Below are 27866 nucleotides of genomic sequence, written 5' to 3'. Positions count from 1 at the left end.
ACGTTGCGTCAGGATGCCTCGGCTTTCGCGGGCTTTTGACCACGTGACCCTTCATCCGCGCGGAATTCGGGCTCCGGCGGCGCTTGTAGTTTGCAGTGGGGGCTGTTGGTAGAAGAAGCTCGGAAAGCAGAAGAAATGGCGGTAAGAGAGCTTCTCTCGCAACTGACCTGTGCAAAGTGGCTTTTCTTGTATTGGTTATTTGTGTTTGCGTCCCTTTGGTGGGCCGCTTTTGGGGGATCGTTTGGCGTCCTCTTTTTTTTTTTTAACCTCTTAGCCGTTCATTTCGTAGTTTTGCTGGTTCTTTTTAGAAACTACATCTAAAACCTTTTCAGGATATTTTGCCCGGCGGATATTTGCAGGAAGAGTGAAAATTTAGGCACTTTTCTGTTCATTCGTGCAAATTCCTGCCCAGCCGTAGACCGGGAGGTCTGTGCCGCGCATGTCAAACCCCAGGAGGAGTTTAGAAGATGGCAGTACAAAGAAATATTATCGGGCACCGATGTTCTGGAATTGAACCCAAAGGATCTCTCTGGAATTTAAAAGATAGCAAAAATTTAAAAAAGTTTCACAGAGGGCCTGCCATGAGTAGTCCACTGGCGTTTCTCTTAGTCTGTCTCTTTTGCCATTCCTTTTGTACATTGAGAAGTTTGGAAAAATTCGAACCAAACCAAGATGTAGGAAAATACAGGTAGTCTTCGACTTACAACCATAATTGAGCCCAACATTTCTGTTGTTAAGTGGGACATATGCTAAGTAAGACAAATTGTTAAGTGAGTTTTGGCCCATGTGATGACTTTTCTTCACAGTTGTTACGTGAATCACTGCAGTTGATGAGTTAGAAACCCGGTCGTTAAGTGAATGGCCTTCCCCATTAATTGTGCTTGTCAGAAGGATGCAAAAGGGGATCATGTGACCCTGGGACACAGCAAAAGTCATAAATATGAACCGGTTGCCAAGCGTCTGAATTTTTGAACGCGTAATCAGGAGGATGCTGCAAAGGTCATAATTATAAAAAACAGTCATAAGTCACATTTTTCAGTGCCATTGTAACTCTGAACAACAGCAATAGCACTTAGACTTATATATCGCTTCACAGTGCTTTTACAGCCCTCTCTAAGTGATTTATAGAATCAGCATATTGCCCCCAACAATCTGGGTCCTCATTTTACCCACCTCAGAAGGATGGAAGGCTGTGTCAATCTTGTGCCCAGTGAGATTTGAACTGCCAAACTGCTGGCAGCTGGTGATCAGCAAAAGTAGCCTGCAGTACTGCACTCTAACCACTGCGCCCCTGCGGCTCAGCAGTCACTAAATAAACTTGTAAATCGAAGGCTAACTGTATACTAACCAGATTCACAGTATATTTTGCACTCTTGTCTGTTGTGTTAGGATTCCTCTGAGTCGAACATGGCTACCAGTCCAGGGCAGAGCTCTCGGCGAGGAGACGCCTTCACATCCAGTCCAGGGAGAGATCTACCACCCTTCGAGGATGAGTCTGAAGGACTCCTGGGGACAGAGGGACTCCCTGATGAAGAGGACGAAGATGGAGAGGAGTTGATTGGTGAAGGGATGGAAAGGTACGGGTCTTCTCCTGCCAGGTTCATGTTTTCACATGAAACCGCAGAATGAAACATTTGGCACTCTGCCCAGCTAGGTTCTCTTTTCTTTCCTGTTGCATCAATTCAATGTGAATCAAGTCAACTTCAAAGGGGCAAATGTGAAGATGTTTGTATTTAATACTATAAATTGATATTGGTGTGGCAGTAAATTCAGATTGCATTATTTCATATACAGGATACTCCCACATACATTGTCATACTCCTTGATCTTTCTCATTCCTTGCTGTTATCAGCAGTAGGAAATCAGCAAATTGATGGTCTAACAGTTAATCATGTACAGTAGTCAACTAGTTGATTATAATTGCATTGTTTGGCTTCCTGCTAATAGTAACTAATAACCATGCTTTTTTTCACCATAATTAGAAAGAAAATGTGCAGTGTTCCTGGGATTTGAAGATTGATGTAATATTTGAGCTCATCTGTTGACTTTTTTTCTATTTTTCACACTTATATTATGATTAGATGTTGGGTCAATTTGATTATCAGATGGAGATCACCTCATTTGGAATATTAGTTTATTTAATATAGTATTCTTGATAGATAAGGATGGAAAAGCTTATGTGTAGACCCATTATATAAAGGGAGGAGAATTTATCAGGGGGTTTTTAATTTCTTTTTTAAGGGTGGATTTTTTTAATGTTTAATGTTAGATTTACTTGAAACTTGGGTCATTATTTTCCTTTTTCTGGATATGCCCTTTTTTCTGGATATGTTTTTCTTTTTTGCATTTTATTCTTGTTGATAAAACAAATCTAAACACAGAAAATGTGCAAGGTTCCTCATTAGTTTAGGAGACGATAACCCATTGTGACCAAAATTATCCCAACTTCTATCCTGTTAGAAATGCACCTGTTCTAGAACTGCGGTCCCCAACCTTTCCAGTTTGGTGGCCCATTGCAGGGGAGGGGGTGTGAGCTGCAAAAGCATCCTCCGCTCGCATTAGCAGAGCTTCAGCCACACCCACAGCCTGGGGGTTGGGGACTCCTGTTCTAGAATAGGGCTGTCAAACTCGCAACCCACAGGCCGGATGCATCACGCACTGGCCACACCGAGTTTAGCCAAGGGGGAAAGTTGTGATGACACGAGTTTGACACTCCTGTTCTAGAATATATAAAGGAATTGTTTCAATTAAGAAAAAAATCAAAGGCTATACACTCAGCCAGATGGTTATGGGCTTCTAAAACTTCCACAAGTGTCTGAATGTGTCATTCCTATTCTGGATAATATCTATCTTGATGGATATTGTTAGATAGTTTAAAAGCCGTACATTGCATGGTGTTCAGTTCAAGTATCTGTTACAGAACTTGAAGTCAAGTGACAATATGCCATTAGTTGCCAACCTTCAAACCAAGAGATGAGGTAGAAGTTGATAAGGGCTGGATTTGCATATCTGAATTGCTCTAAATTCATAATTCCCATAGAAGTGTATGAAGTTATTGTAATGGGATATGTAAAAAGTGTGCCTAATGGAAGGAAATGAAAGAGGCTATAGATGGAAAAACATGTAGAGGAATGTTTGCTGCAAGAAAAGAGGAAACTAATACCTTATAGAGAGAGTAAAGGATTAATGCATTTAGAGGAAGAAATAACTAAGCTTAAAAAGAAAGAGAATATATAGCAAATTTGATGGAAATAACAAAATACTTGCAAGGAGATGAAGAGAGATAAAGCCTCTCATAGAGTGAATAAAATCGAAAATAACAGTGATGATACTATTTCGGATGAAACACATGGAAAAATGCTACAAGAGAGATTTGTATGAGAACAATACTATTACTATACTGAATGCCACATTAAATCAATGCTGCAAATACAAGCAATTTAGAAAAAATATGAAAAGGGAATCATAAACACTGTGAGAATGTTGAAATATAGTAATGCTGCATGTATAGATGCATTGTGAAATTTAATATTTTTCCTTCTAATTTTTTTTCTTTCCAGTGCATTCAATTGCCACAGAAAACAACAGTACAATTACAAGGTTTATTGACTCAAAGTTGCACTGCAGTTGTCCTTTTGATATGTCCCACTTAGTGTTAGCACAAATAATTAGAAGCATAGCTTGCTGATTAATTTTTTTTCAACTTTACTCTGTGAATACTGTTTTTATTCTGTTAATTGTTAACTTTTATTGATTTAATATGTTGTTTGCCACCCAAAGTTACATTCATGAAATGGATATCCATCTAAAATAGTTAATAAATTGATTTAGTAAGTGATAGAAGCAAAGAAGCTATCTAAATAAATAATCCGTCAGTACTAAAAGTTGGCTTGTAGCTCTTTGATTCCAGAAAGAAAAGGGATAAGAAGTAATAGGAAACAAGCTAACAAGCTGTAGAATGGAATATGTAAAAATGTGGCTCACCCACACTAAGTGCACATAGAGAGAGAGATTCTCTTCTTTGTAATAAAAAATTCTGCCCAGCTGCATTCTGTCAATCTTGTAATGGAATATTATAATCATTTAGGAGGAGATTTGGGAGGAAACCAGCTATTCAATCAATCAGTCAGAATAAAGCTGGAAGGGACCTGGGAGGTCTTCTAATCCAACCCGCTACACAAGGAGGAGACCCTATACCAGTAATGGCGAACCTTTCCGGCACCGAGTGCCCAAACTAGAACGCTCACGCGCGGGCACTGCAGCACCTGAAACCCAAAGGCCAGCTAGCCAGTGCGCATGCACACATCGGACACCAGAAGAGTAGCTGGTGATGGCGCACATGCCCACAGAGTGGGCTTTAATGCCACCTCTGGCGAGTGTGCCATAGGTTTGCCATCATGGCCCTATACCATTTCAGATAGGTAGCTGTCCAGTCTTTTGTTAAAGACCTCCAGTGATGGAAGCATCTACAACTTCTGAAGGCAAGCTGTTCCACTGGCTAAATTGTCCACACTGTTACAAAGTTTCTCCTTAATTCTGGGTTGCTTCTCCTTGATTAGTTTCATCCATATATATATTCCATATATGCACTGGATTTCCTATGTGCAGGTGTTGGACAAATTGTGTTATCCAAATATAAATGTCAGATCTGGTGCTTTGCAAAATAAGTAAAGTACTCGGATGCTTATGCAATGTAATTGATGAACACATTTTTATATTTTTTGTGTTCAGGGACTATCGTGTTATTCCTGAGCTTGATGTCTATGAAGCTGAAGGTTTAGACTTGAATGATGAAGATCTGGAAGAGCTAACTGCCAGCCAAAGAGAAGCCGCAGAACGTGCAATGAGACAGAGGGACCGTGAGATGGGTCGAGGCCTCGGCCGCATGCGGAGGGGACTGCTTTATGGTACATTTTTAAATGAATGGGTAGTGATGACTTGCTTTATACATTTCCTTAAGTCACACTTAATACAGTTGCAGTGTCCCACAGTCACAGGACTACAATTCCCAATCAGCTTTCCATAAGCAAAGTCAATGGGGAAGCTTGGAAGGAAAGTTAAAAGTTGTTCGTGTTAGTGTCCCCCACCTGTGCAACCTTTCCCAGCCCACCCCCCGTGCTTGCACCACATTTTCATAGCCACCTGTGCACCCTCTTTCACCCATCAGCAGCCATACTATGTTATGCCTCCATCACCACTTGCACACCCTCACGAAGCCTCACTACACTCATGCCACACCGGGATTCCCCCCGGGGAATAGGGCGGCATACAAGTATAATAAATACAATACCTTCCCCACAGCTCACATCCTCTCTCCCACTGGCAGGATCCCCACACACACTGTTTTTGCATTGTATTTTCCTCTCAGTCGTTCTCTTCTCTATCTGGCAGTAGCCATTTGCCTCCACCTGAGCCTTTCAATTTCCTGCCAGCTTCCCTATTGACTTTGGCTGCTGAAAGCCAGTAGGAAGTTGTGAGAAGGTATTCACTTAACAATCCATGATCTTCACTTAATAATAGAAATTGGGATTTCATGGGTTGTATAATGTGGTCACGTAACATTGAGCTTTACAGATGGAATGCTTAGTGATGGAAATTGTTGCATATCATTTATTTTATGGCAGTAAACCAGATTGGAATCATGGTTAATATATTGATTGCAGTTGTGGTTTGGGGATATAGACATGAAAGTTTATGGCATCCACAAAGGTCCAAGGCATGAGCAACTAATAAAAGATCTGGCCAAATAGGTATGAGCAATTTGATTACCTACAAGACTGATTCTGATTTATTTCTTACTAATAAAAGTCAGTCCCACACTGCTCATTCTTACGAGATATGCTGAGTATATAGCTGATCATTTTAATATTTACTTTCATATGTAAATGGAATGGTTTTCAATTCATAAACTGCTCAGAGTCACTTTAGATAATGAGATGGGCAATGTATAAATTTGATTACTAAATAAATATACATATGAATGGGATTGCTCTTAACCAAGAGTCTTCAACATGGTAAAATTATAACAATATGAAAGCAAATAAACGCAGAGGATTTTTAGATTGTAGCAAAAATTTTAAAAAATTGCTTGATACTTGAAATAGCATTAAATCAGAAGATCCACAGTTTCCAAACCAGTTGGAATACAATTCTCATAATCTCCCAATGGGAATTTATACATAGCCTCATAAGACTGTTGTGGCCTGACAGCAGCAGATTCGGACAGTGAGGAGTTTGGGGAGGAACATGGGTCAATCCTGGAGTCTGGGAAAGGCTCTGATGAGGGCACTGTGTCAGAGGCAGAGAGAGGGCAAGAGCTGTATGTCAGTTATCAGCTGCCTTCAGAGTCAGACATTAGTGAGGCAGACAAACAGCTGGAGCCTGTTCCCACTCTGCACATGCCAGATGAAGGGAACAGCTAAAGAACAGGGGTCAACTTGGGAGTAAGACCACAGGTGGACAATGAATGGCTTCCTCCCAAAGGAAATAAAAGAGGAACAAAAGGAGAGTGGAGTTTGCAGGAGATAATTAGTTCACTTAGTTGGCTCGTGACTCTCCAAGACTCCTTGCCAAGTTTTGCAGATATGGGCCTGGCAGCTCTCTATCCCAGATAAGGTCTGTGCCTGTAAATCTTTCTTTGAAAGACTTTGCTGTATGTGAATGAGAAGAATTCACAGTAAATTAATAAAAGGGGATTTTGTCGGGACCAGGAGTTTGCTTCATGCTCTTGGGAAGCCTAGGTCAGAACAAAGACATGAGCATCATGTTGAACAAGAAATTGTAGAAATCCAGGGGAAGAAGGCGGGGCTTAGCAGTGAGAAGATGGAGTTTCAGGCTATTCCTGAAATTCCTCTATACCGAAGGATTTTTGGACGGGTTTTTGAACCCTAGCTGTCCCGGAGACGACAGTGAAAGGTGAGGGGAGACCCAGTGACCTCAGAGACGTTCGCAAAGTCTCTGGGGGGGGTATTAACCCCTCTTGCCAATTCCTTTCTGGATTAGCTGCGTGCTAAATGAAACTGCAGGTTGCCCCTAAGAATGGCAGAAGTGATGTCATCTGGTAAGCTGATTTTATTACTCAAGAGAGACTGTCCGCATTAAAAGCTTAAGCTAATTGAAACCAAAGAATAGAAGAATCTAGCGGCGAATTGGTCTTTCTTTTTATGGATTTATGGCTGGTGGCTACATTATTTCTTAAACGCTCAAGGAACTCTTCGACATCCCCCCCCTCTGATCCTCTCTAAGTGGATCGTAAAGTTTACTTCCTACTAATTAGCCCTTCATGATCTGACATCTTTATTACTTGGCTGTGTTTACGATCAGATAAGATTGCACAGTTTCCAGCGTTCCTACTTGTAATTTATAACTGCGACACATCATGGCGTCGGAAAATACATCTAAGGTTTCACTCCAGATTCTTTTTTCCGCATGTCAAGAGCTTTTTGACTCCTTTCAGAGATTGGAAAGAAAATTGGATCATCTGATTTTAAAATATGAAGGAAAAACTGAGATTGTTGAATGTTTGAATGTTCCTGAAATACAAATGGAAAATGTGAGAAATGGCGTCTGGTCTATCTCAGAGGAAGAAAGGAGGGGGGGAGTTATAAAGAAGATTCACTTAAAGAGACAGAGTGTAGGAGAAATGGAAACTCCACCCCTGAGAATTAAAGTCAATTTGAAAAGTTTTACAAGCCCGGGACAACACTATTATTTCATCACTGACATTCAGAGCCAAAAGGTGCGAAGATATCTTTGTTTGGACTTGCCTATAAAAATATTTGGTAAATTTATCCAACGCATGGCAATTGGTTTGAGAAGATTTTGCTATTGGAGGGACACAGGCTGACAGATGGAAGAACGTAACTTAAAATTAGCTAAATCTGATTACTTTAATTTGTAATAGATATAGCTGAATAATGACTGATATGGATAGTAATGTATATATTTTGGAATTGGCTGATAGATTGAAGAATACAATTGAAAACTAGCTAAACTAATTGCTCTTTCTTGTAACAGACATAGCTGAATAATAATTGATATTGATAGTAATGTATATAATGTGGAGTTGATATGATAAATAACAATTGGATATGAGAAAACATTTTTGGATTATATATAAAGAGTATTAATTACAATAATTATCACTATTAAAAATTAAATAAAATACATACAATCAAATGTTAATCAATACTGGGAAAATGTTATGATATATGATATAATTATATATTATGGATGTTCAGCTAAAATAGGACATGAGGATTTGATGATAATAGAGGATTTTACAAGTAAGTGAATGAAATGTCAGCATGTGTTATGGATTAATTTTTTGGCATAGCTAAGGATGAAGGATGTTTAAATAACTATAGGTAATTAAAACTGGAGGTATAATGATGTTGATATGGTAAATATTTGAGTTAAGATATTTGAATTAATATGAGTTAATGGAAGAGAAGCACCAAAGCATGTTGTAACCAGTTGATATACTTCTTCTTTTTTATAATAGATACCTGTGTTTTGTTTTGTTTCCCTGCCTTGTCTTTTGTCGTTTTTGTCTTTTTCTTTGTATTATTTTTATTTTTATTTTTTTATTTTTTTTGCCTTTTCTTTTTGATTTTTTCTTTTCCCACCGGTGTGGGCAGGTATTGTTCAAGATTATTACTTTTATTAATATTTCTAAATAATAATTACAGTCAACTGAAAATGGATATATAATAATGCTTGAGTTAATATGAGTTATGTTGGTTGACTGTGGAGGAGATGTACCAAAGTTTATCTGTAACTGATTGACACATTTTCTACAGATGTAAAGAAAGATGCTGTACCTGTTTTAAATTAAAATTAAAAAAACACTTATTAAAAAAAAAAAGAAATTGTAGAAATCCAATTTATCGCTTGGGGAAAGCTATTTAAAAAGAGGATATCCATCTAAGAGTCCTCTCTCAGAGAATTTATTTAGTTTCATTAATAGTTCTATGTTTACGCAGCTGTCTGATAATCCCTTTTTACTTCCTCTGCTTCTGCCCACCTTTTAAATTCTAGAGAGTGATGATGAAGATGAAGGTCGTCCTTTGCGGAAGAGGCGCCTGGCTGAACGGGCTGCTGAAGGTATGGAAGAAGAGGAGGAAGACATGATCGAAAGCATAGAGAACCTGGAAGACATGAAGGGGCATTCGGTGAGAGAATGGGTGTCCATAGCAGCTCCTCGTCTTGAGATCTACCACCGCTTCAAGAACTTCCTAAAGACCCATGTGGATGATCACGGTCACAATGTCTTCAAAGAGAGGATCAGTGACATGTGTAAAGGTACAACTGTGGGAATGCAAGAAAAGTAGTTTAGAAAACCAACAGGGTGCTAGTTTCAAATGTTTCTGGTGGTGACTCAGATGAATCAGTTTCATAACTGCCCTAAGCCAGTTTTCAAAGTGGAATAATACATTGTAAGCCAAACCATTGTTTACAGACCTTATTCGCTGGATTCATGCAACATGCTAAACCACAAACCACATAATGGCTTAGTGTGTTGCATGAACTTAGTCTTCACTTGAGATGTATTTCTTTTAACTTACATTATATCTCATACCACATGATCATAGCTGATTGTTTTTCATTAAGGTTCCTGATTGTATTCTTCAGATGGATCCTAACAAACCACTTACCGTATATACTCGAGTATAGGCCGACCCGAATATAAGCCGAGGCACCTAATTTTACCACAAAAAACTGGAAAAGTTATTGACTCGAGTATAAGCCTAGGGTGGGAAATGCAGCAGCTACCGGTAAATTTCAAAAATAAAAATAGATACCAATAATGTTTTTGAATATTTATTTCAAAGAAAAACAGTAAACTAGCGGTGTATTCAATGAAATACTTCACTCACCTCATGATGCTGATGTCCCGCTGTGATGATGATGTCCCGTGCAGCCGCGGGAGCGATGTCCCGCCTCCTATGACACACGGCACAGTGATTCCTATCATTGGATCACTGTACCAGAGGAGGTGGGACATCGCTATGTGGCTGCTTGCCATAACGAGGAGGAGGTGGGACATCGTTGCAGAGCGGCAGGAGGGGGAGGAAGGGGAATCGTAAGACAGCCCTGCATTACATCAGAACGTGAGGAGGGGGGATGGTGCGGTGCGCGCTGCGTGGCAAACTGACACAGAGGGAGGGGAAACTCACAGGGGCACTGGGCCATTCACGAGTGTCACCCAGCGGCATGGCCCCGCCCCTTTTTCTCCTCCATTTCGGGCAAATTTTTCACTGACTCGAGTATAAGCCGAGGCGGCTTTTTTCAGCCCAAAAAGTGGGCTGAAAAACTAGGCTTATACTCGAGTATATACAGTAAGTCTTCTTTACAGAATGAACATAATACTTGTGGGAAATATCTGCTTAATTCTTTTTCCCGTGGTTAAAACTATACTTGTATGGGCTGCGCTTTCTCTTCCGTCCCTATCCCTATATTTTTTTTGTAGGTGAATTGTGCTGCAATAGTTACAGAACAACTTAATTATTTTGAATTACAATACCAGTGTTTAAGTTACTAAAATATTTGCTAGCAGGTTTCTGAGGAACACATCTATTATAGTGCCGTGTTTCCCCAAAACTACATGTCCTGATAATAAGGCCATGCCATTTTTTTTTCCTGTGGGCAAAAATATATGCCCTCCCCCAATAATAAGCCGCCTGGACACCCCTCCCTTCAGCCAGGCAGAGCGCCACTCACCAATCTAGTGATATCCCGAAGGCATCAAGCCGCAGGAGCCAGGGGGAGGGGGGCAAAGGAGCTCACATTGCTTGCCATCTTCTGGATACCGCTAGGTTGGTGAGTGGTGCTGTGTCCAGCTGGAGCGGGGGGTTGCCGAAAGGCTGCTTGTGAGAGTGGTCACCTCATGGCTGCTGTGTTGCGCTGCTGTGACAGCGCAACACAACCGTTTGCCCCTGAGGCTATGCCTGGCTCTTCAGGTGCCCGCTTGCAAGATAGCAACCACCCGGCAACCCCAAACCAATAAGCCCCCCCCCCCTAGTAAGGCCCAAACAACATTTTTTTGTGGGGGGGGGTCAAAAGAAAATAAGACCATGTCTTATTTTTGGGAAAACACGGTAATACCTTTATTCTTAATATTTATTTTTCTTAGCCATCATGAATAAAATTCCTTCAGTAGAAACTGACAACTATTTTCACACCAAAAACATAGTTGTTTTTTTTTTAAATATACCCGAGGTCAAATAAGACGTAAGAAGGACTGCTATATAATGATTGCAAATATATTTTAGAAGAAACCCAATAAACTCAGTTTTTTTGCATTTCTGCAGTGGTGGGCCTAGGTTTAAAAAAAGTCTTCTCTTGGCAGAGAATAAAGAGAGTGTGGTGGTGAATTATGAAGATTTGGCTGCACGGGAACATGTCCTTGCCTACTTCCTTCCTGAAGCCCCAGCTGAGATGTTGAAAATATTTGATGAAGCAGCCAAGGAGGTAGTAATGGCTATGTACCCCAAATATGACCGGATTACTCAGGAAATCCATGTTCGCATCTCACATCTACCTCTGGTGGAGGAGTTACGGTCACTTAGGTAAGAGGGCAGTTTAGTATTGAGGTTGGCAGCACTAACAAAACCTATCAAGACTGTTTAATGATTTATGACCCATAGCTGATTAGGATGTAAGTGATCCAGATGATAAACTATTGAGTAGGTCTCTTGTAGCATTACTGAATTGAGGACAAAAATGAAGAGACTGCCTATTAAATGTTCATCTATAGAACTAGTCTGCCAAGTCCTGAAATTGAGTTATATCACATGCTTAAAATTATTTTGTTGCTCTGGAAGCATTGTAATCTCTTAAATTTCTATTTAAAAAATTCAGGTTTCCCTTTCTGAGTCTAGAACCATAGGAGAAAGCCATGGTGAATTGATTGGGTGTAAAGCTATTATGTTTGTAGTCAAATCATATTCTTAATTCTTGGTTATACCCTGTCATTTTTTCTGGAATTCAGAGCAATCTGTGTAGCGGGGGCGTCAAACCTGCATCATCATGGCATCATGTGACATCTCACAACCCCACCCCCACCCCGTTTGCTAAACCAAGCGTGGACCGCACGTGACCTATCCGGCCCACCGGCCATGAGTTTGAAAGCACTGCTGTATAGCATTCCTTCTACCCATTTAGCCCCACAACAGTGACCTGTAAGGGAGGTTGGGCTTTCCATGGCTGCGGTTAATCCAATATTTCATTATTGTACCAAGCTAACCCCATCTAATTCATACTATTTACTCTGGCAGCTCATTTTTTAACTGGGAATGTCTGAATATGAAAACTGGGATCTCCTGCTTGAAAAAGTACCCTCTCCCATTGATTTAAATTCCCACACACACACACACGCTTCCCCATTCATGAGCTTTTTACTTCACAAAGTTTTGCAGAAATGTAAAGAAAATGTAGTATTCGACTATTCAAGATCCTTTGTATTTGAGCCTTGTTCCTGCTTCTTCTCATAGGCAACTACACCTAAATCAGCTTATCCGGACAAGTGGAGTTGTGACAAGTTGTACAGGGGTCCTTCCCCAGCTCAGCATGGTCAAATATAATTGTACCAAATGTGGTTTTGTACTGGGGCCTTTCTCACAGTCTCAAAACCAAGAAGTAAAACCAGGATCTTGCCCAGAGTGTCAATCTTTGGGTCCCTTTGAAATCAACATGGAAGAGGTAAGCTGTACTTGATGTGCTATTAGGAGGGCCATTGTGTCTTTGTTCAGGGAGTTAAAACTACACAATTCCTAGATCTTTTGGAAGGGCAGCTGCCTGATGTCTTGGAAGAGTTTTGGTTTCTTGAGGAGCCCTGGTTTAGAACAAAGAAGTAGCGCTTTTCCAAGTGCTCATAAATACTAGATTCTATCCTTTAAGATCACAGACATTCTGGATAGTTCTAACTGGCTGAAGGGAGAAAGGAAACAACAGTCATACCACAATAGGAAGCAATGCAGTCTCTGTTGGTAGGGCTAGATTAAATGAAATTATAGCACCAATTTGCGGGACTGAGTTCAGGGAGGCTTGGATATGAAAACAGGAGGCAACAAAGCAGAACCCATGGAAAGGTCCTCAGGATTGCCACGATCCTGAGGAAACTCACTCTATAAGGAGCTTTGATTGGAAGAAGTTTGTGGGGAAGGTATGTGTTCTTTTAATCCACAGGTAAACTCCACATGAAGCTTACAAGGCCAAAATGATTGTTGAACAATTATAATTCAAAATAAAAACAAATGTAAAACTTTTATGGAGGTGAATTGAAAGATAAGTTAGTCTGATGTATGTAGATTTGTCTTATATGTTGACAAGTCTCCAAGAATGCTGAGGTTAGTCCGTTTGCAACTAAATACAAGTTTGCCTGAGCTGAAGTTTTTCATATGGATGTGAGAGAAAGTGGTTTTGTATAAACCTCCTTGTATCTAGTGTTTTGTTGTTTAAGGAATGTGCTGAGAATTTTGGTTGCAGTGTCTTTTTTTGTGCTCCATGAAATTCCTAACTTCTGGTATTTGATGTCCCAACAGACTGTCTACCAGAACTATCAGCGCATCAAAATCCAGGAGAGCCCAGGGAAGGTGGCAGCTGGCAGGCTTCCTCGCTCAAAGGACGCCATTTTATTGGCTGACCTGGTTGACAGTTGCAAGCCAGGGGATGAGATTGTAAGTATAAGGCCCAGAAAAGCAGGGAAGGTCAGAGGCTGAGGCATATTGATCACAACTTGAAAACTATCCTGGTTAGAGAATTCAAGAAAGAGCCTTAATGAAAATAAAGCTGTCTCCGGAAGAAGTATTTATTTGTATTCCTTTATTATGTTTGCAGATAATTTAAGGCTGTAAACCATACTGTATCCAAAAGACCTCCTATTTTCCCCACAATAACAATCCTGTGAGGGAGATTGGGCTAAGACAGAGTGCCTGGCCCAAAGTCACCCAGCTGGCTCACAATCTATGTGTAACTTGGTTTTCTGAGGTCCACCAGAATAGCTATATCTTTTAGTTTGCGTGTAGCACATTTCAGTCTGAGTTCCTTGCACTTCCCTTTTTATTTGTCTGCATGATCATCATTTCACCCTATCTTGAGATTCTCAGCTGTCAACTCAGACCTGGATTTGATTGCTTAGAAATGTGAAAGGAAATTCCAAAGAACTAGCATCTTCTGCAGAATTGTTTCAATTAATCTGTGTGTGTTTTTTAAAACAAATTTTTGTTGTGAAGTTTATCAATGTGCTCTCTGTATCCTAAAAATGTTTTTTCATCAGCATTATAAACAAAAATCCTAAGACCACAACATAGAAATTCTTCCAACACGTAACAATAAATGGTGTTGAATATACATGTTGTCCTTGACTTACGACCAGTTGCTTAGTGACCATTCACATTATGACAGGCCTACCTGGCAACTACATGCAACCCACATTAAAAATTGTGACAGTTGGGGAGACCCCCATAGTCAGCTTTTGGCACCATGGCTGCATTTATAGCCATTTACAGGATCTCATTGTCTCATGACCGCATTTTATGATAGTTTTGCCAAAAATCAGTGTTCTAGTTTTCAGCAGAGCCATGGCCGTAGCAAATCATCAGTTTCATTTAACAGTTGCTGCTGCAAAAGGTAATGAAATCAGGTTGGTCATGTGACTGACCCATTTTACGACCATCCCAATTTAACATCATGAGATCCAGGCTCCATAGCAATCACAAGTTGAGATCTTCCTATCATTAGTTATTTGTCCTATTAGTACTTCATAAATAATATGGTGGGGTCTGCTTATGTTCATGCTGCTTAAACATTTCCTTTCCCCCTCTTTTTGTCTGCTTTCTCCCTAAATTATACAAATTAATTTAGGACCAATGACTAAAGAATATCTTGTTCTTGTCTTTTAGGAACTAACTGGAATATATCATAATAATTATGATGGCTCTTTGAATACTGCGAATGGGTTTCCAGTGTTTGCGACTGTGATCCTAGCCAATCACATCGCCAAGAAAGATAATAAGGTGGCCGTTGGGGAGCTCACAGATGAGGACATGAAAGTTATTGTAGGACTGTCCAAAGATGAACAAATTGGAGAGAAAGTGAGTTTGAAAATCAAGATCCAAGATTCTGGTTTTCTTGTTTCCAGTTCAACACTATGAAAGCTCCCGAAATTACTAGATTATTAGAATCTAATTACTAAATTACTACCATAACAGTAGCAGTTCTCCTTCTGTTCCAAGATAATTTCAAGGGACTGTAGGCATTTCTGTGAAAGTATTACTATGGGACCTGTTCAGTTTGTGTTTTGTTTGCTTTAATGTACGGAATTCACACTATCCATACTTGGAATACACCTAAACAAATTGTTTCATGAGCAATAGGTTTTTTTAGTAAATTTACTATTATTGCTGTTATTGTCCCCCATTACATAGACTCTTATTATCTCCCAGAAAGAAGAAAAATAATATTCAGAAGAGTAGTAAGACTTAACAATTAAATCCAACTAATTAAATCCATCCCCAAATTAATCTCAACCACTAAAAACCCAACAGAAGAGAGGGTGTTAAATGTTTAGATGAAGCTTCTCTTCTTTCTTATTTCTTCTACATATATATAGCTTTTCATTAGATGTTAACCACAAAATCCTTTATAAGGATGGGTTAATCAGAAGATTTACTTCCAAAAGTCTTGAGAAGACTTGCTCATTGGTTCCAGAGCCTGGGAAGAGCGAAAAACAGGCACAACCGGCCAACTGGAGGTTTGTTCCTGAACTCCCGATTATTGTGGCCGTTTTCGCCCTCCCCAGGCGAAATGAAAGCCTCCAGAGCCTGGGGAGGTGTTGTGCATGCATGCACAGGGGTGTGAGTGTCATGCGTCGAAGCGCAGGTGGTTGGGGAGGATTGAATTGGTGTGGGCAAGCATATGTGTGCAATAGCGCACGCACAATTGTGACACGCCATAAATAAAAGGTTCACCAGCGCTGCCGTATGCCAAGGTGTGCAAAATTATTAGGCAGCTCCTTTTCCAAGGCAAAATGGGCCAAAAAAGAGATCTAACTCACTTTGAAAAGTCTTTCAGAGGGATGCAACACTCTTGAAATTGCTAAGGTATTGGGGTGTGATCAGAGAACCATCAAACATTTTATTGCAAATTCATGTTTGAATAATTCTGCACACTAATAGTTGGCCAGTAATTGTGCACACATAGATATTCCCCTATAAAAGCCAAAACCTCACTTTTGTTTTCTTAAATATTCAGATTTGAGGCTTAGTAACATTTTGGAGAGCCCTGTTATTGTTCCATAATAAAATTAATCCTCCAAAATACAACTTGCCTAATAATTGTGCACGTGGTGTACAATCATTCAAGGTTTAATAGGAGATTTCCATTGTAGTAGTACTGTTTCCCTTTTAGTGTCTCTGTTGATAAATATGTTGGCTGTATTTGCTTTTCCCAGATCTTTGCCAGCATTGCTCCTTCCATTTATGGGCATGAAGATATCAAAAGGGGGCTGGCTCTAGCCCTGTTTGGAGGAGAACCCAAAAACCCAGGTAAGTTGACCCAAAGATACTTTGGAATCAACACTGCTTTTACACGAAGAGCTTTAAGTTGTAGAGAGGATACCTGTATTATAGTGGAGAGAAACGGCTTGAAAAGATGTTCATCTTTTATTTTTACAGTTGCACATTTCTCAATTAATAAGCTCCCATTTTAGTAATTTATTCCAGAAAATAACAGCAATTTCTTACCATCAAAAAATTCAAACATGAAGCTACCCCTGTTTTATCTAATTTGTAAATAAGCATAAAGTAGCATATTTCTTTCTTTTCCGTCTGTCCAGTTTTATCAGAAATTCACCCTGTTCTGAAATGAGGTGGAGAGATTATTTTTCTTTTTTTCTTTTTTCTTTTATTGTTCTTTGTACTGATGTCTTATTCATCAAAATTTGAATACTTACTGGGATGGGGAATACTAATACTAATTACTACTAATAAAGCAGACCGTTTCTCAATCAGCTTATTATTTCTTCATATTGCTATATCACTTTATCTGACTACTTCTCCTAGAAAGCAATCAGATTTTAAAGTATGTAAATGAGCTTTATTTTGTATATTATGCTTTAACCCTGCCCGTCCTCCAGTGAAAACAGAAAAAGCCCAAGTAGTTGATTCTCTTCCTTCGTTACCTAGCAGTCCTTATTCACAGCAACATTATAAATCATGGTTCGGGGTCACTAGACAAGCTTTGATGGACCATCTGATGTCAAGTCTCCAAAGTTCTAATAATGTAACATTTTGTCTCTTTGTGCCATCTGCAATTTGGGTCACTGTTCTTTCCATCTAAAACACTGCAGGAGGAAAACACAAAATTCGTGGCGACATCAATATGTTGCTTTGTGGCGATCCTGGCACAGCCAAGTCTCAGTTCCTCAAATATGTGGAGAAAGTAGCCAGCAGAGCGATATTCACCACCGGCCAGGGGGCTTCTGCAGTGGGTCTGACTGCCTATGTGCAAAGACATCCTGTAACCAAGGAATGGACCTTGGAGGCTGGAGCCCTGGTGCTGGCAGACAGAGGGGTGTGCATGATAGATGAATTTGACAAGGCAAGTATTGGCTTGGAGGTGTGACATAATTTGGCCATTCCAGTTTACAACAGTATAAGTTGCTCTAGGTAAGACCTTGAACACAGAAAATGAAACAGAGAGAGAAGACGGGTTAGATTTTAGGACCTATCTGGAAAGAGTCCTTCCTGAGATCGGGAACTAAGAAAAACTGCTCAGCATATTAAAGCTAGTGGGGGACATGATAGGTTTGAAGGGTGCTGGTTAGAAGATTGTTTAATGTAGTGCAATCTGTAAGTGAAAATACCTTGGGGAGAACATAGCACAGTGCTGGTTAATATGCGATGGGAGAAAATTGCTTTGAAACTCAATATTAACAATTCTAGCTGGAAGATACTTCCTGTCCTTGATAATATTTCTATATCTAGAGGCACTAAACTTCTTAAGCGCTTTGAATGTGTACATCTGAATTCTGCTTTATTTATTATTGAGGCTAACTGGAGTTTTAACGTCTTTTGCTTGTTCCTCAGATGAACGATCAGGATAGGACCAGCATCCACGAGGCCATGGAACAGCAGAGCATCTCCATCTCCAAGGCTGGCATTGTCACATCTCTACAAGCTCGCTGCACTGTCATTGCTGCTGCAAACCCCATAGGTATGTGGGGCCCATGGAAGAAAAACTCAAACTATGGCAGAAAGTTCCATATATTGTGTTAAACTTCCTGTTTATAAACTTCCTGTCTTTTGGATCCTGAAAGGAACAAGAGCATGCACTGTTTCGTTTTGTTTTTAATGCTTCTTTTCCTATTCTAGGTGGGCGCTATGACCCTTCTTTGACTTTCTCAGAAAATGTTGACCTGACCGAGCCCATCATATCTCGCTTTGACATCCTGTGTGTGGTCAGGGACACTGTGGATCCTGTTCAGGTAGATTCTGCTGATATTTAGACTTAAGGAAGGTTAATGAAGGGCCTGTCACTTTAATATTTACTGAATGAAGAAGGGAGGTACATAATATGGAATTAGCTAATTGACCTCTTGTCTAGCTTGGGAAAGTAAAGCTCACAGGAACACTGATAAGCGTACAGGCAGTCCTTGATCTGCAACCTTTCAATCAGTGCAGTTTGAAATTACAACTTTGCTGAACTAATGGTGCTTACAACCAGTCCTCCTATTCTGGCTGTTCCCAGCACTTCCACGGCGTGTGCTTGCAATTGTGCTTGGCAACCAGTTCGCACATAGGACTGGTTGTAGCAGCCCCACAATCACATGATCAGCATTTAGCAATAGCACTTAGCCTTATATACCACTTTATAGTGTTTTAAAGCCCTGTCTAAGTGATCTACAGAGTCAGCATATTGCCCCCAACAATCTGGGTCCTTTTTTTAAACTGACCTCAGAAGGATGGAAGGCTGAGTCAACCTTGAGCCTGGTGAGATTTGAACTGCCAAATTACAGGCAGCTGGCAGGCAGCAGAAGTAGCCTGCAGTACTGCACTCTAACCACTGTGTGGCCCATTTGCAACCTTTCTGCTGATTTCCCCAAAAAGTCAATAAGAGAAAATGGCAGAGAAGGTCGCAAGTTGCTGGTCTCCCCAATCTGCATACTCTTCCAACATTGCACTCACACTATGCCAGCTATTTGCACATGCTTACGGACTCCCACTACATCCGCATGGTGCCTCTCTTGAACCCTCATGCACCCTCTCTAAGGGTCACTGCAACACCCATGCCCCCTCTTCCTCTGCTCCTACCACTCATCTGTCTGCTGTCCCGGGACTTGCAACTTCCTGATGGCTTCCTCATTGACTTTGGTTATGGGAAGGTCACAACACCTAACAATTGTGCAACAACTGGGGACTGTGGAGATAATGGTGGCTAAGCAACCATTTCAATTGCCATTGTAAGTTGAGGACTACCTGTTCTTATCAAAGATCCATTCATTTTTTTAATAAGAGTTAGGGAATCTGGAAAATTAACTTTTGAGATTATCTTATAGTAAATGATATAAAATCAGTGTTTTGTATTTGTTTTGTTTTTTTTCAATTCTTTCTGGAAGGATGAGATGCTGGCTCGATTTGTTGTCAGTAGCCACATCAAGCATCACCCGAACAGCAAGGATGCAGTAAATGGAGAATCTCAAGAAATTATCCTCCCTAATTCTTATGGCGTGGAGCCTATTCCACAGGAGGTCCTGAAGAAATACATCATTTATGCAAAGGAAAAAGTCCATCCCAAACTCAACCAGATGGACCAGGACAAAGTGGCCAGGATGTACAGTGAACTCAGGAAAGAATCCATGGTAAGCAAGCAGGGAGGTGGGAAATCCTATGTTTCAGAGTGAGATGTTACCTGCAGAATCATGACTTCTCTCATCAGTTAAATGGAGCTGGAAGAAATGTTGGTCCCAATTATGGGTGGTATACACTTACCTTCCATACCAGTTTGCAAACGTGAGCATACGCGCCCCCTCCGCACATGTGCAAAGCCTTCCGCACATGCACTTTTGGCGAAAAAAGGGCCTAAATGGAGCTGGGTGGGCAGAGCCACCTGCGATTTCTGCTACCGGTTCAGGTGAACCGGTCCAAATCTGTAGAATACCACCTCTGGTCCCAATAAATCTGATATCTGGTTCTTTTTAGAAGCAGCCGTAATTACAAGGGTTCATGAAAAAGTTCCCAAATCTATAAATGAGTACTGGCTTTATTAGAACCCATCCTAAGAATATGCAAGTCTTTATCTTCTGAATTCTTTACTGCTTAATTTGTCTTAATTGTTCACCAAAATATCTGCCAATAACTCTTGTATCAGTGTATATAATCTGTGCTAAAATTGGCTTTGGGTTATAGAAACATCTAGCCTGATCTTTGGACTTCGTTCTCCCATCCTTGAGGTTGGTTGGTTGGTTTCGACACCTTGTCTAATAGAGAGAGCTTGTAGCATTTTGGCTGGATATCAGCTCAAGGATCAAAGAAAAAAGGTCCAGGTTCCTGAAAAAAGAAATAGTGGGAACAACCCCTAGAGGCATATTCCTTAGAATCTATGCAATGCACTAGTTTGCCAGCAGGTGGCAGAGTCCTCCCTTAATCATTGATTCCTTTTAAACAGACTTTTTTTTATTTCTATTTTTTCCTATTTACTATCTCCTGCGCGCCATTATTTGTTTGTAATTAGCTCCATGCAGCATTAACAGCTCCCCAGAGTAGAAAGGCAGGCTGTAATTTAATAGTGTGCAATTTCGGTCAGTTTCTGAATCACTTTGTGTGGCAGAATGAGGACCACACTCAAAAATTGGCTGAGGATAGGATCCACTATGGATAAGGTCAGATGTTTTAAGAGATAAAGTAGATGCCTTAAGCATGTCAGTCTTTAAGGCATCTATTGATCTTCCTCAAAGCTCGCCAGCTGCTTTTTAGGGCACATTTAGGTGGGGCATATGGGAGCATAAAAAGGATGCTGGCAAGTCACATGCCACTCTTGGGGTGCCCTTTTCTGCACTACTGGAATCAGGACCTTTACCTTTTCTTTCTGCAGGCAACTGGGAGTATCCCCATTACAGTGCGTCACATAGAGTCCGTGATCCGAATGGCGGAGGCTCATGCTCGCATGCACCTACGGGATTACGTGGTGGAGGACGATGTCAACATGGCCATCAGGGTCATGCTGGAGAGTTTCATTGACACACAGAAGTTTAGTGTTATGAGAAGCATGCGGAAGGTATGCAGAGATGTGGATCCTTTCATAGCGGTGGTGGTTTTATTTGGGATTATGGAAAAATACCATGAGAACTTAAGTTTGATAGAACTCCAGTGAAGGATTCAGGGAACTGACTTTGAATAAGGACATAGGTGTTATGCATATACACTTTTATGCACTGCACACTGTTATGGACAGTAAATTATAGTGTCTATTGTCTCCATTATTGTGTGTAGTATGTAGGGATGCAGTGGCTCAGTGACTAAGACACTGAGCTTGTCGATCAGAAGGTCGGCAGTTCAGCGGTTCGAATCCTTAGCATTGCATAACTGAGTGAACTCCCGTTACTAGTCCCAGCTTCTGCCAACCTAGCAGTTCAAAAGCACATAAAAAATGCAAGTAGAAAAATAGGAACCACTTTGGTGGGAAGGTAACAGCATTCCATGCACTTTCGGCGTTTAGTCATGCCGGCCATATGACCACTGAGATGTCTTCAGACAGTGCTGGCTCTTCAGCTTTGAAACAGAGATGAGTACCACCTCCTAGTGGAAATGACTAGTATGCATGTGCGGGGGAACCTTTACCTTTAGTATGTTGAAACCTTAGTCAACTGGAAATTGCAGGAGAAGATTGTTAGAGAAATTACAACAATTCTCCCCAAATATCCAGAATCTCTAGGTATCCATGCAGTGTCTCTTAGGACAAGTAAGACAGTCAGCTATATTAGCCGTTTGATCTTAGAAGATTGTGAAATCTCAGGCTGAAAGAAGAATATTATTTCTTACTTAAAAGCATTTCTTTTTGGATTGTTCAAGAGATGAGTAAATGCCCTGCTTGAGCCTCAATGAATCCCAGTAATGAATCCTGGAAAATGCTGCCAAATGGCAAAGGAGTAGGCTAAGGGCCCTGTCATCCACACCGCTGATGAATGAAATAGCTTTTGAGATGAGGGTTGGACGCTGGAGACACTAAAGTTAATATTAGAATTGGGCCAACTTGAAAGCCTTTGATGTGATCAGAGAGATCAGTTTCTAATCCATTCTTTAGGGAATTTACTGAGCGATCTCAGATCAACCTTAGTTTGGAAGGCTAAGATATAAAAAAACAACCATACTCGTTATCCTGAACTTCTAATGGAGTGGTGAGATTAAAACGTACAGTGTTTTGTATGTTGTGTATACGTGTCTAGGCAACTTATAGACAACTTTGAATCAGTTGATGTGCTTACAAAATGTGAGTACTTTAACAATGTTTTTGCCTGCTCTCAGTCCAGAAAGGCCAGAAATTTTAAGATTATTTCTTACTCTTATGTTTCTGCCCTCCCCCATAAAAATCAAATGTAGGAGAAAAAAAACTTCTATTGCCATCTTAGTATTTGGCTAAGTTATTTCTTTGATCCTTGCTTTGATTTAGCAATTATCTCTCCCATTTTGATGGATAGATAATGAGTGTCCTGTTGTTTTTTCTTTACTGGGGTCCTGTCCCCCTGGAGGCCATGAGTGCCTGGGCAAGTATGAACGGAGTACGGTTGAGTTCTTTGAGGGGCAAAATGGGTTATTAGGGTATTGAGTTGGGTACGCATATGATTGGGCATTAGCCTGAGAGGAAGGAGTAAAAGGGTGGGGTGATAGCTTACAGAGAGCAGGCAGGAACATTGGGACAGTGGTGGGTAGAAGAAGACATGGTGGGAACCTGGGGCAGGTTCCACCTTGGATGAGGGCACCAACCTGGTGTGTCTCATCAAAACTTGATGGGCCCAGACCGGAGTGTCCACCTGGGTTTCAGGGTTTCTATCAACTGAGACCCCAGGAAAGAGTGGGAGGTGTTGTTATTGCTGTCTATGAATCCTTGAAAACCCCAAGAGGCTCTGCTCCATGGATAATCAGATGTGAGACAGTCTTCTGAAGGTGTGCTCCAGTAGTCAATTCAGATTGTTGTTGGTTTTACCATCCTTTCTGCTATCCAGCATCACCCCTGCCTGAATTTTGGTAAAGTTCCATCGGGGAACTTAATCTGTTGCCATGCAATGTTGAGCTTTGGGTAGTGCAGGAACTCCTGGCCTGTATGGATCTGTCCCAAATCATTGATGGTCCAATTCAAATAAAACATTTTGATTTTATCTTAATAGTTTGTATTGGTTTTGAATTGTGTTCTATTTAATTTTATTATGTCATGAGCCACCTAGAGACATTTGGACTTTGTGTCGTAAATTAAATAAATTAAATTCAGTGAGATTAATTTCTAATTCATGTTTTAAATGCTTGTTCATGAAACTACCAAAATTCCAGCTTCAAAACTTTTTTTTTCAGTTAACTGTCTTACATTCTTGCCTGGGGTTTAATACAAATAAGCAAACAAGCAAACAAATAAATAAAAAAATGTCCGGGAAAATATTTTCTCTTTTTAACTATTAAGTAACCAAACTTTTTTTGAAAGCTGTTTGCTCCCTTAAGATGAGAGTGAATCCTCAAGTGTGCCTTCGGTAGGCCAATATTGAGTTTAAAATAGATGGTGATTAAAATCCTTTTATTTACATCAGAGACAACCATTTTTTGTTGAAGCAGTTTTAGAATGTTCCCTTTTTCAACAGTGAATTTGTCATCTCTTCCTTCATTATTGCAATTCACTCTATGTGGAATCGCTCTAGGAGATTATATACAATGTACTTACTACCTGTTGACTTGTCGATAGAAGTTGGTCCAGCAGGAGAATGCCAATTTTGTGCAGCTGCATTGTCTACTGGAAAATTTGATTGGTCTGCTTTAAGGTGCTGGTTATCCTTCATAGGCTTGGCTCCTTGCTCACTCTAAGGATATAAAATTTGCTCACCTGATACATGCAAACTGAAAGGGATGTTGCAGATTTTTTCCCCTGCCAACCTTTAACAGGAAACAGTTTTTTTGGCTTTAGTCTCCTCACCCTAAAACAGTTCACATCCCTCCAGGTGAGAATGGCTCCTTTCTTATTAACATTTCAAAAGCACTGTAAAAAAAAACCTGTGTTTTTTCAGTGAGGATTGGTAATGAGTAGGGAATCAGTGCAGTGACTGCTTGGGGATATTGCTATATTTATACTAGCTGGGAAGAGATGTTCTGCTTTGTGTACATGGATTCATTTTGTGGTAAGCTTCCCAGAGTTGCCTGTTAAAACCTATAGGTACATTAAAATAGATAATTTCAAATTGCTTTTGGCTCATTCCTGACTTCCCTTCTCGTTCTTTGTTGTACTCAGACTTTTGCCAGGTACCTTGCCTTCAGGCGGGATAACAACGAGCTCTTGCTGTTCATTTTGAAACAACTTGTATCAGAACAGGTGATGTATCAGAGGAATCGCTACGGAGCACAGCAGGACACCACTGAAGTGCCTGAGAAAGACTTAATTGATAAGGTATGGAACAGTGTTCCCTTTTGTGGATGTTGTACCAAGTCATTCTGGGTTTCCCTTTGTAAGTTTTGAATAAGTGAGGACTTTTGTTGCTAAGAAAAGCATGAGATATTAGAACAAGAGGCAAAGATGCTCGCTTCTGGAGTTACATTTTTGTATTGTTCTGAACCCCCAAATGTGAGAAATTAGTGCAAATGCTTTTGGGCTCATGATCACAAGGGCATCATGAAAAGGGAATGATCTCATTGGAAGGAGAGAAATTGGGGAAGTGTTTTTTTATTATAGATGTTTTTGTTGTCGCTGTGCTATACTGCAGTTTTGCATTCAACAGGATTTTGAGATGTTGAATAGACCCATTTTACTTTCTGTGAAAAAGACATAAAGATTGCAATGCATGGTGGCATTTTTTTTTCGAATGTCAGTGTTAACCTGGGAAGAGAAAATTATCTACTTTAATATAATTATCTATTTTCCCATGTGGTACATCCAATATAACAATCTGCCTTGTTCACCTCCAAGTGGACAAGTGATAAGATACTGTAATGAGCTTTACATGGAGCCCCATGGAAGAACATCCAAAACTGCAGGTGATCCAGAATGTGACAGCATGCAATTACGGATGTATTGGCTTTCATTATGTTTCCAGGTGTAGCTAGGTGATTGTCACCTAGAATGCTCTTCATGGCATGGGACTACCTTATTTTCAGAACTGCCTCTCTCCAGTTGTTTTTACCCATGCCGTTTAGGTCTGACGGAAAAGGCAAGCTTCTGACAATTAAGGAATATTACCTTGTGGGATCCAGGAAGTGTTTCTTTTCTGCTACAGCATCTGCCTTTTGGAACACCATGCCCCCCCCCTCGTCCCCCGGTCCCCAAGATTCAGTTGACCCCAATTATGCCAAACTGCCGGAAAGCATTGAAAACATAGATTCTTCCAGATTCAATTCCAAATTCAGTAAAACAAAACCACATGTTGGATTCTGTTTATATATGTATGTTGTGAGCTGCTTAGAATTGCTAAAGTGAGATGGACAGTCATTCAAATTAGACAGACACAGAGATATTGTGAATAGTAGATATTGCAGATCAATAACCATGTATAAACATTTATCTTGACCAAATTATATCTTTCAGTGAATACAGGTGAAACTCGAAAAATTAGAATATTGTGCGAAAGTTCATTTATTTCAGTAATGCAACTTAAAAGGTGAAACTAATATATGAGATAAGACTCATTACATGCAAAGCAAGATAGTTCAAGCCGTGATTTGTCATAATTATGATGATTATGGCGTACATGAAAACCCCAAATCCACCATCTCAGAAAATTAGAACATTACATGCAATCAATAAAACAAGGATTGTACATAGAACAATATTGGACCTCTGAAAAGTATAAGCATGCATATGTACTCAATACTTGATTTAGGCCCCTTTTGCAGCAATTACTGCCTCAATGCGGCGTGGCATGGAAGCTAAATAAATGAACTTTTGCACAATATTCTAAATTTTTTGAGTTTCACCTATAATACCTTAATGCAGAGAAGCTGCCACAACCTCTCTCTGCAAATTTGATTGTCACATAACTATCCATGTCCCTCTCCCTTTCTCTTTACCAGGCCCGTCAAATCAACATCCACAATCTTTCTGCCTTCTTCGATAGTGATTTGTTCAAGATGAACAAGTTCAGCCGTGATGTCAAGCGGAAATTAATTGTGCAAAATTTCTGAAGCAAAGACTTCGTAAGCAGTTGGAGATAAAAGCAGTTCAGAGCTATGCTTCCTCTTCTGTTGCAGCAACACGTGGCAATCCTCAAGGCTCTTCCTTATATATTTCAGAAAAGAACTAGCAAAGTGCTCTGCTGAAAGGCCGGTAAATAGAATAAGAATAGAAGCGTCCTGTGGTTTAAAAAAAGAAAAAAAGAAACAGAACTGCTGTGAGCCTGCATTTGCTGGATGAAGCCCCAGAGGAATTGTTTCCTATTGGCCTCATTTTGGAAATTGGACTTGACATTGGTAGTGGTGAATGGGTCAGCTCCAACAAGCAGTAACTAACTCTCTGCTCATGTTCACTTTGAAGCATCTGTGCTTTCCATTTCCTCTCATTGTACTCTGCTTATTGTTTCATGTGCTTGTGTGTGAAAAGTTGAAACAGCCTATGTTGAAGATTAGTAGAAATTCACATTCTGTCTTCCTTTTAGAACTATGTTATGCTTTATGCCAAAACAGAAATGTGCAAAAATAGTTGGGGTGGGACAGACATTCCAGGAGCACCCCAAAATCTTGTCAGAAGTCATTCGGCAACATGGGCCAGAGGAAGGCTGAGCCCAGTCCTGCAGAAATTATCTTCCCAAAGTAATATTTTTTACACATCCCTGAAAATGTTTTTTCTCATATATTTGCCAAATAAAGATGTAATAGGAAAAAGTTTACTAAAAATTATTCCCCAAAGATATTAAAATAACTTTTTAAAAAAAAATAAAGGCACAAATTTGCCTGCTGTTTAAAAAGGGCTAATATTCCCAAAACAGCTGCTTCACTATGAGCGTTGCATTTTTAACAATATAGTTTTTGGGTAATTATCATTTTTCCTCTGTTGTTTGAACTCCTTTTGTAATGAAGATAACTTAAAGCCAGTTGTAACTCTTAAAGTTTCCAAATCCATTTTTATATCAGCTTCGGCTGAAGATTGTACTTCATCAAATACTTGGGTTCTCCCCAGCTTCTTAGCAAGCGGAATCAGAAAGAGTAAATATCTAAAATCCAACTTTTGTGCAGAAGCAATACTACTTCTGGAAAAATAGCCAGAATAAGTTGCTCACTAGTAATTAATATTTGTCCTGAATTTTGATAGAGGATAGACTAACTATTAAATGCTAAAAACAGAACATCTGTATGTTCCTCCTAATGCAAAATGTTTCTTTTGCACTAGATATTGATTAGTGCTGAGAGAGTAGGGGTGAAGTAAATAAAGAAATAAATACAACAAGCTTTAGGCTTGTCTACCCTTGATCTAAATCGCCAAGCCAAGAACTTCTGATTTTATTTCCACTTTTGTACTTTAAATTATTTCCTGTTTAGAGCGCTTCTGAATGTTCACAACCCAATCTATCTACGCAATGGAACTGTCATTCTCTTCTCTTGTGTTTGTAGTTCCATTAGTAACTTTTCATGTTGTATCTATTTTAAGGGGACCTCAGAGAAGGCTACTTGAGAGGTAATCCTGTT

General features: G+C 40.0%; 1 protein-coding gene across 1 annotated transcript; it reads left to right on the top strand.

Moving 5' to 3' along the window:
• The first annotated feature begins 40 nt into the window (after nt 1–40).
• MCM2 (minichromosome maintenance complex component 2) lies at nt 41–27656 on the top strand. The gene is made up of 16 exons (XM_032212296.1): nt 41–141; nt 1390–1577; nt 4732–4907; nt 9040–9303; nt 11351–11570; nt 12495–12702; nt 13545–13679; nt 14904–15095; nt 16454–16547; nt 17351–17601; nt 18090–18216; nt 18375–18487; nt 19619–19861; nt 21094–21276; nt 24487–24642; nt 26259–27656. Exons 1-16 carry the CDS (start codon nt 136–138, stop codon nt 26367–26369), a joined length of 2667 nt encoding a protein of 888 aa, XP_032068187.1. The 5' UTR covers nt 41–135; the 3' UTR covers nt 26370–27656.
• Nucleotides 27657–27866: the final 210 nt, after the last annotated feature.

Source organism: Thamnophis elegans, chromosome 2 (assembly GCF_009769535.1).
Source record: "Thamnophis elegans isolate rThaEle1 chromosome 2, rThaEle1.pri, whole genome shotgun sequence".
NCBI classification, from domain to species: Eukaryota; Metazoa; Chordata; class Lepidosauria; order Squamata; family Colubridae; genus Thamnophis; species Thamnophis elegans.
The sequence above is the reverse complement of the archived record's forward strand: the minus strand, read 5'-3'. Positions and strand labels throughout refer to the sequence as shown.